The sequence below is a fragment of the Zeus faber genome (assembly GCF_960531495.2).
Source record: "Zeus faber genome assembly, chromosome: 9".
Classification (NCBI taxonomy): Eukaryota; Metazoa; Chordata; class Actinopteri; order Zeiformes; family Zeidae; genus Zeus; species Zeus faber.
The window spans coordinates 17918946-17928744 of record NC_137197.1 but is presented as its reverse complement, the minus strand read 5'-3'; the positions used below and the strand labels follow the sequence as shown (position 1 = coordinate 17928744).

Below are 9799 nucleotides of genomic sequence, written 5' to 3'. Positions count from 1 at the left end.
GGATGTGCAAACCGGGGTCCGCAGCCCCTCAGGGGGTCCTCGAAGGAATTGGTAATCGCTCTGCAGCAAACGTAAATCATATCGATAGCACATATATATTTATTTTTTTCTAGATATATTTATTTTACCAAAAAAAAAAAAAAAAGGGGGGGGGGGGGTTACGTACTCAACCTCACTCATCATGGCAGAGTTGTTTTTTTATTTTGTGTGTGAGATCTGCATTTTTTCTTGTCACCAAGGTGAGGCAAGGTCCTCAGCCAGAGTTTAATACAAGTAAGATAAGATGGAGTGAGATAAGAGAGCACTTTATTGATCCGCGGCGCGAGAGGGCGTGGGCGGTCAGGTGTGTGTGTGTGTGTGTGTGTGTGTGTGTTACGGCGCCATGAGGAACACGCCACAACACTTGAACAGGACGTGTGTGTGTGTGTGTGTGTGTGTGTGTGTGTGTGTGTGTATGTATGTAGGTCAACGGTCCGGTGGCGGTGCTATCGGCGCTGCCCTCGGACCGCGGCGGGTTTCAAGGTGTTGCTTTACAGGAAGCCGCTGTTTCCAACCGCGAGCAGCAGGACGGACTTTTTTAGACAGAGAGATAACAGCGTGCGTGCGTGCGTCTGTGCGTCTGTGTGTGTGTGTGTGCGTGCGTGCGTGCGTGCGTGTGTTTGTGAAGTGGGAAGGAAGGAGAGGAGACGGTTGTGAAGAGGGGGGGGGGGGCGTGGTCCGAGTGACGGATGGGCGTGGCCTCAGGTCGCCCATACCCCCCCCCTCCCCCTCCCCACCACCACCACCTCCTCCTCCACCCTCCGCCCCTCCACCCCTCCGGGGGGGGGGGGGGGGGGGGGGATCGCGTGAACTTGAACACCGCGAGTCACAACAACGTCCGAAGCGCGCGAGGCGGCGGCGGCGGCGGCGGTGCAGCAGCAGCAGCAGCAGCAGCAGCAGCGCGTGCGTCCGGTTCAGTCCAGTCCAGTGTGAGCTCGCGGCGTCGGGAGACTTTCTGACCCAAGAACCTTTAAAAAAAAAAAAAAAAACAAACAAACAAACAAAAAAAACAACCCACCACAACAAACCTGAGCCTCACCGGACCCGGACCCGGACCAGGACCCCGACCCGCCGCTCGAACTGTTGCCCCCCCCCCGGCGGCGCAGAGAGGCAGGATGTCCAGGCGCAAACTGGGCAGCAGACCGCAGCACCTGAGCGCCATCCAAGGTGAGACGACGGGGGCTACATTTTCCCGGCACCGGACCAGCTTGTTTATTATTCTGTTTTATCTCATTTTATTTTAGGAAGCAGGGGTTTTAGTATTTATTTTCTGTTATTTGAGGTTGTTGGTTGTTTTTTTTAAGTAACGCCTGGGACCAGGAAACGCTTATTAAAGTTTGTTATGGTCCAACATTTTCCGAGAATCTAGTTTTTAACCAGGATACAAAGTGTTCGAGGTTTTTTTTTAAGTTCTTTATTTTTTTTTTAATTTTTTAACATTTTTCCTTGTTTGATTTGAGTTTACTACTTCCCCCTAAATAAACCTAGATCCATATCTCTGAATCGACCATGAATCATCTTCAAGTTTATTGATCTGCTGTGTGACCTTATTATTTATGTTATTTTTTATTTTAGTTTTCAGTTTTCGTTTGCTTTTGCCATCTGTCAAAATCATTAGCTTTAACTGCCCTGTTTTGCAGACTTATTATGTAAAATGCCATTAATATTATTATATGGGGTCAATTTGCGTTGAGTTGTTTGACTTGAGTAACTGTCAGGTCAGAGGTCATGGGCGTGGGTGTGGAAACCCCCGGACCCGGCTCACGGTGCGTGCGGATCTGACCACGGGCCCTCGGGGCGCGCGCCGCGAGGCCGCGCCTTGCGTGTCTGCACAAACAGTCGAGCCTGGAAACAGGAAAGGTGACATTTTTGAGTAACCACTGGCGAGATCCACCTCCCCACTGTACTGTCTGTACCTGTCCTGCTCCGAGCAGGTGGGTCTAGTCCAGGCACCTGGGTGTGCCAGTGACCGTGTTGGGCAATGTAGTCTGACTCACAACCCCACCACCACCACCACCACCCTCACCTGACGCCACTTTTTCCCCAGTTCTCCCGTAGTCCATCTGGCTATTGTTCGAAAATGTCTTTCTCTTGGAGCTTGCTACACCCGCTTCAGTATTCTCAAAACATCAGAATTAAAATTTCAAACTGTAAATATGTTGTTCAGGCTCGCCCGCGGTGAAGGTGAAATCAGCTGGAATCTTCATCGCAATCTACTTCCTATTGAGAAACGGCGGCTACACAGCCCCAGTCCCTGTGTTGTAATTGCCTGTGTAACCTGCAGGCTGTTGTTGTTGTTGGGTGTTTTTATTTGTATTTTATTTTTTGTTAATAAAATATTTCAATACATGATAATACCATCATCCCTGCGTGCTACCCATCACCCGACAGTCTGTCAAAAGCTGATGTGTTCTGGGTTAGTTACAGGAAGTGGTCACTACGGTCTGGCTCGATTGGCCTCATTGCAGTAGAGGGGGAAGGCAGCACTTTGAGCACTTTCACCAGGACGCTCTCATATCTCTTGTTCTGTTGATCTCTGGGTTGGTTCCTTATTTTGTTTGCTAGTAAAAGGGGTGCAGGAAGGGAGATTAACTTTAGGGATGCACCAATAACATTTCTTTCACTGCCAATAGTGATCACTGCTCCTCAAATTGTAGTATCGGCCCGACCCGTCACTTTTCACCAACAGAATAGACTTTGACTCTTGTTTTGGGGTCAACGATCGGAAGTGTTGGCGTCTATCATCTATTCTCATGATTGGAGGCGTTGTTCCATGTGCCAGGGAGGCAGAAAAACCAAGTCGCTTTTTCATATCTGACAAGTATGATATGGCTTGAAATCTGCCTTTTACATTGTGGATATTCTCAAATATTTCCATATATATTCCCATCCCCACAATATTTGAGCCTCGTGGTCAGGAGGTTAAGCGGGTCGTCTGGTCGTTTATGAGGATCGCCGGTTTGATCCCCGGCTCCTCCTGGCGGCGTGTCTTCGAGCAAGACACTGAACCCCATACCCGTGTGTGGATATGAGACAACATTGTAAAGTGCTGGACTAGAAGGAGCTCTATATTCAATGCGGTCCCTTCACCATCCCTTCTCCATGTTCGGAACCGGGCTTCCCGCATTCCGGATCCCAATTTCACCTCGTTCCATAACAATGTTTTTTTTTTGTTTTGTTTTGTTTTCTTTTGTTTTCCCTCCCCCCTTTCCTCCATTTATTCTCCCGTCAGATGCCCCTGAGGCCGGCGACGCCGCAACCCCGGCCCCCGAGGCGTGCCCCGCACCCCCCCGGGCGATCGCCGTCCAGGAGGGCCGCGACCTGCTCACCTGCGGGAAGTGCAGCCAGGCCTTCCCCCTCGCCCACATTCTGGCGTTCATCCAGCACAAGCAGGGTGGCTGCCGCTCCCGGCGCCAGGCCCCCGACGCCAACGCGCCTCCGTCGCCCGCCGGCCGCGCTCGGCAGCCCATCTCCGCCTCGCAGGCCGAGGGGGGCCCCGCCGAGCCCCGGAGCGGGGCGGGAGGGGACGGCCCCTGGGGGGAGAAGTCCGGCGTGAAGGCAGAGCCGAACAAAACAGGTGAGCATGGAAGAAGAATAAGAAGAAGGCAGGTTGATAATTGGTGACTTTTTTTTTTTTTTGTTGTTTTTGTTTTGTTTTGTTTTACTATTTCTTCCAACTGTTCTCCCCTCCCTCCCTCCCTCCCTTCCTCCCTCCCCAGTCCAGCTCATTAGTCAGCCGTTGCCATTAGCAGGCCTTCGTGAGTTAGCGACGCACTGGCTAATTGTGTGGAAAGCATAGGCAGCAGGAGTGTTGTCGGGGTCCCCGAGGGCCTCGGGCCGAGCACCTGAGCTCCCTTTCCATCTCCTTGGCTATGTCAGTCTCTCAGGTGGAGTGGCCAGGTAAACAGGTTTCTCGCTCTCTCTCTCGCTCTCTCGCTCTCTCTCTCTCTCGCTCTCTCTCTCTCTCTCTCTCGTTCACCCAGCCGCCCACTACAGTGCGGACAACACCAGCCTTTTGACTTGCGTGGTCTTTAATCAGCCCAGAGGTGCTTAAACTACTTGTCGGACCTATTTTTTTTTGATGCATCACCTCCAATCCAACTTCTTGGTTGTTGCCGGACTCGTGTGAGCTTTTATTTTTATTTTTTTTTGATTCTAGATTAAAAAAATAAATAAAAACAGAATACAAAAAAAAGGAACCCTTGCAGTACAATCGGACCAAAAGTGGTCACTTTCGTGTTACGAAATCTATCCCCCTGTAATGACACTTAAATGGAGAGCCTTGCGTCATGCGCAGCACTGACCCCGTGTTATCTGCCCCGGGCAACTGAGCGGCAGGGTTTTCCTTTTTAGAAAATACAGCAACCTCACCTTCTCTTTTTTTTATTTTTTATTTTTTCCTCTCCCTCTCCATCGTCTTTTAAAAAAGTGTGTGTGTGTGTGTGTGTGTGTGTGTGTGTGTGTGTGTGCGTCGTCATTCTCCATTTCTCTCTTCTGCCTCTGCATCTCTTCTCTTTCCCGACTTTAACATCATTCAACCGTCAGACTTTCTCAAGATTTCACTCGACGCTTTGCTTTTGACTCGGCTTCTCGTCACAAATCTTCCACGGCACCGTTATTTCCCCCCGTCGTGTGTTCTGCGTACACCGTCTGTGGAAACTTATGTTTGTGCCAAAAATAACATTCGTGATCAAGCGTATCAGAACCCAAACGCCTCTAAAAGGAATTCTCTCTAAAGTTCCTCTAAACAGATTCAGGGCTCCTCGGCAGTGCTGTGGGAGTGTGTGTGTATATAAGATGGGGCTCGAGCTGATTTTGTGGTTTGTCTCTGAAGATCAAATGTCTGAGAAGGTCACGCAGAATATCAGTATCGAAACAGGCTTTGGGGATGCAGACGACGTTTTGGTGATTGGATGAGTCTCCTTTAGACATTCAGAAACTGGCGTACATGTGTTTGCACTTCCTTCCTTTGTGTAACGCTCAGTAACTGGTGCGTGCACGGTTTCCGTCCGTCCATACTCCACAGTCTCCTGTTTGGTTTTTTGTTGTTTTTTTTTTTTTGATTTATTGCCTTTATCTGTACCACGCTGTCCATCACATTTTTTTTCTTCTAGGTGATTAAAGTGTATATTTCACTCGCAGGCGGGCTGCGTTGGCCCCCCCCCCCGAATGCCGGTTTAGTTATTCGACGCTTGCAGCAGGCTTATGCGGCAGAGCCCCCGTCACGTCATCACGTGAACGACCCGGGGGGAAAGAGCACTACCGATTTTGAATAATGAAAAAGCTGCAAAATTTGGATTAAAGTTTTATTAACAAATGTAGGCTGACATTATTTTAAACGGCGCTTTGAAATTCAATGAATCTTACATCTCGTACGCAGATCCGTTACCCAGCAGTCGTCCCTCCTCAGGTTTACTCGAGGCGGAGTGTGTTTTCTCCCTGAATACTATGATTTGGGCGATCATTATTTTTTTATTTCATTTATTTTCTTTAGGTGCAAATTTCGCGGGGATTGCATTCAGACTCAGAACTTGATGCACGTTTTTTTTTGTTTTTTTTGGGGTTTTTGGTTTTTTTTCTCTCCTCACACCAAAGAAAATCTTTGCTGTGAGAGTGTGAGACTGAACAGTTCGGAGATGAAGCCTCCTGTGATGACAGAGTGAAAGAGCAGTTACACCACAACAGATAGGTCATCTTCCTATGGTTTGCATGTGGGTTCGTGTCAGAGAGAGAGAGAGAGAGAGAGAGAGATGGTGAGAGGACAAGGAAGATGACGGGGGGGGGGGGGGGGCTGGTGGTGGTGCGGGGGGTGGAGGAGGGGTGATGGATTACTGAGGAGCCATGTGCATCTGTCTCATTCCTTTTTATTTATTCTCCTTGTTTGTTGTGTTTTTTTTTTTTTCTCCTCATCTCCAACATTATTCTTCCCCCATCCTCCCCGGCACTCTCTTCTCGCTTTGCCCTCTTTCAATTTCTATCCACCCCACCTCACCCCCACCCCCCACACTCCCGTCTTCCCTCCTTCTTTTCTCCTCCCTCTGCCTCCCCAGGGACAAGAGATTCTGCCTGCTGCTCGTTAGTGCTCCCAGCCAATCTGCATTTTTAATTAGTAGTTATTGCTTCTGCTTAATATTCAAGTGCTACCCCGGGCCAAATGGGAATCCTTACAAAAAAAAAGCCAGAGAGCGAGAGAGAGAGAGAGAGAGAGAGGGGAAAGGAGAGAGCGAAAGAGAAACCGGCTGGGTATTGTGTTTCACTCCAGGACCCCGAGACAAAAGCCCCCCCCCTCAGGGAAAGATTTGGAGGGTTTGGGGGGGGGGGGGTTGGTGATGGGAGGATGGGTCTGAAGTACAATCCAAAGGGGTGACACATTTCTGTCGTGTCTCTCGGCCCCCGGTACGACGTTCTAATCTTTTTAACTCGTTTCCCCCCCTCCCCGCCCACCGCCCTCCACCCTCCACCCTCCATCTCCAGAGTCCTGACCTACCTATACCTCCCTCTTCCCTCGCTCCTCACCCCGTTTCTTCAAAGGAAACCTCCCGACTTCCGCGTCGTTCCTCCATGGGCTGGGTTAAAGGACACCAACACCGCGGCTCCTCTTCCCCTTTCTCCTTCCCAGACGGAGGAGGGAGGGAGAGGGAGGGAGGGAGCGGGGAAAGAGACAGTGTTGCTCTCTTTTTCATCTCCTCTCTCTCTCTCTCTCTCTCTCTCTCTCTCTCTCTCTCTCTCCTCCCCCCTCCAGTAAAATACAGAAGGATTTGACTTGAGGAAACATGAAAGAGGCTTATACCAGAGTCGGCTTTGAACCCTAACAAAAAAAAAAAAAAAAAAAGAGAGAGAGAACTGTTTTCCCCCCTTCAATTTGGGGAATCTTCGCTCAGTTGTGATTTATGCAGAAAGGTCTCATTTGTCAAGCAGGCTGAGTCAGTGCCCCATTTGCATAAAGTCTTAGTTTTCTCCGTTCTGCTAATTAGCAATTTGCAGCTTAATTGGAGAGTGGCTCTGCGGTTAGGAGACAAAGCTATCCACATGTAAAAATATCTCCAAATGTACTGACACAGAACCCACCACCCTCCCCTTCCCTCCATTCTTCTGGCCTTTCAGCTTCCGGAGCTCCGTCTCTTCTGGTTTTCTTTTCGACGACTCTTCACTGCACTGTTACCGCGTCCTCTCCTGACCTTCCTCCCCTCCTTCGTTCCCATACCTTTCCTCGTCTTGGGGCTCATCCCCTCCTCCGTCTCGTCCCTCCCTCTACCCTACTTTCATTTGCTTCCCTGTCAATCACACGCCCTGATCAAAACACGACGCTGTTCCGATGACGTTGTCTCCAGTCCATGTGACTCCTTGTGTCCCGTCTTTGTGTTTCTCTATGTGCAGCGGTGGAGCCGTCCTATTTCACCTGCCAGCAGTGTGAGGACGTGTTCCCGTCGGCGTGGAGCCTCCTGCAGCACGCCCAGCACGCACACTCGTTCAGCATCTACCAAGAGGACGAGGAGAAGAGGGGGAGGCGGGCTCTCCCGCGACACAAACCCGCCGCCGCCACTTTGGACCCCCGCCACCTGAGCCAGGCCCTGGCCTCCGCCTTCCAGCCCTCCGCCCTGAGCCTCAACCGCCCCCGCCAGGTGCACAGCCCGGCCCCTTCCTCCGTCAACCTGCAGGCCCTCAACTTCTCCGTCCGCCTGAGGGAGATCGCCGAGGGCAGCGGCAACCCCGCCACGGGTCTGATGCTCTCTCCGTCCTCATCCCCGCCGGCGGCTTCTCCGTTCCCCCAGACGGGGTCCCTGCGCGTGAGGTTCCCCTGTGAGCTGTGCGGCCAGGCCTTCCAGTCCCTGCGTAGCCTCTCCGCCCATCGCCGGACCCACGCCTGCGAGAGGCCGTACCACTGCGGCGTGTGCGACCAGGCCTTCGCCCAGAGCGGACAGCTGGCCCGGCACATGAGGAGCCACCGGAGGGAAGCCGGAGGGGGTAGCGGGTACGAGCTGGCGGAGATGGCGATGGGGGCGGTGGAGGAGGAAGTCGCGAGGCAGGGCATGAAAGGGGGACTCTCGGCGCAGCTGTGTGGGGCGGCGGGCGACGGGGTGGTCCCCGACAGAGGACAGCTGAGGACTCAGATCTCCGACCTGGAGCTGACGCTGCCCAAGCACCTCTCGATAAGCTCCAGCCTGATGCTGCTGGGCTCCCAGGCCAGGCCTTCGGACCGGGAGCTGCTCAGACTGTTCCGGCGGCAGCAGCGAGGGGGAGGTGAGGCGGCGGCGGCAGTGGCGGCGGCGGCGGCAGTGGCGGCGGCGGCGGCAGTGGCGGCGGCGGCGGCGGCGACAGAGGAGGAGGAGGCCGACGGACCAAGGGAACCCCAACACACCCCTCCATGCGCCAGTCCCTCCGAGGGCTCGTTGGAGAGCGGGGAGACAGGCGGCAGTGGGGAGAGCGGTATCGCTAGTGGGAACTGCACCCCCAAGCGGCCGGAGATGGGAGAAAGGGCGCAAGCCGTCGGCGAGTGGGACAACGAAGGGGGAGAGAAGGAGTGGGGCACGGCCAGTGAGGCGGTGCAGGAGTGGCAAAGGGAGAATGAGCGGAGAGGCGTAGCCGGAGGAGGAACCGCTGGAGTAAACAACGGCAACGTGATCAACAACATTATTAGCAGCAGCTCAGGGGTAAGGAAAAAGAAAAACGAAGCCTGTGAGTTCTGCGGCAAACAGTTCCGCAACAGCAGCAACTTGACGGTGCACCGCCGAAGCCACACGGGCGAGCGGCCGTACCGCTGCGGCCTCTGCAACTACGCCTGCGCGCAGAGCTCCAAGTTGACGCGCCACATGAAGACGCACGGCGCCCGCGGAACCAAGGCGCCATTCCTGTGCCAGCTGTGCGGGGTGCCCTTCACCGTCTACGCCACGCTGGAGAAGCACCTGAAGAAGGTCCACGGCCTCAGCCACGCCAGCATCGGCGCCTACGCGCAGACCAGCGCCGCCGCCACCATAGCCGCCGTTAAAGATGAGGAGGAGGAGGCGGCGGCGGTGGTGGTGAAAATGGAGGAGGATGATACCAGTCTGGGTCAGATGGAGGCAGTGAGCAAGATGGAGGGCGACCTGCTGAAAAACATGGAGGTGGATGAGGAACACAGCCAATCAGAGTACGCAGAGGACAGTGTCGGCCCTGTCACCGTCAAGGAGGAAGTGGGGCGGCACCTGTCCGAAGGCCCCGCCGATGTCGATGTGGGCGTGGCTTTAACATCCACTCCCTGATTCTCGCGCATCTTTCACCCCCACCCCCCGCACACACTGGAGTTTGACTATCAACACGGTTAAAAGCACTGCCTAGGATTTAAACGTAAACGTGTTCATTCAAACACGCTCATAAGATTGTCAATTAAAATTGGAGTCTTGCTTTAAGGGTTTTGCAGAAAATGTAGAAGGTACCGAGCAGCCCCCCCCCCAAACTCATTCACCCTTTGTCAGCGCTGAGGTTCATCACTGCCGGCCGTGCTCTCTGTGAGCACATGTGCAGACACTGGATGAGACTAAGTGCCTACTTTCCACCGCAGAACAAAACTGGGGCAAGTCGTTTCTATGTGGGGACGACTGACGGAACTCTCACACAGGACATGCACCACCACATTCCACCCAAAACAGGAAACAGAACACCATGCCCCAGCGCGGAACGCGGGAGATCTTATACATCTGGTGGGCAGGTGATGAGAATGCAGTTAATTTTTAATTTTCCAATAATAATAATAAAAAAAGATGTGATTTATTTTTGCTGTTAA

General features: G+C 52.9%; 1 protein-coding gene across 1 annotated transcript; it reads left to right on the top strand.

Annotated features, from left to right (window-relative positions):
* Window positions 1-936: 936 nt before the first annotated feature.
* znf296 (zinc finger protein 296) lies at window positions 937-9477 on the top strand. Its single transcript, XM_080006652.1, has 4 exons — window positions 937-1206; window positions 3272-3616; window positions 7417-8280; window positions 8359-9477. The coding sequence occupies exons 1-4, from the start codon at window positions 1155-1157 to the stop codon at window positions 9276-9278; spliced, it is 2181 nt and encodes a 726-aa protein (XP_079862778.1). The 5' UTR covers window positions 937-1154; the 3' UTR covers window positions 9279-9477.
* The last annotated feature ends 322 nt before the right edge of the window (window positions 9478-9799 follow it).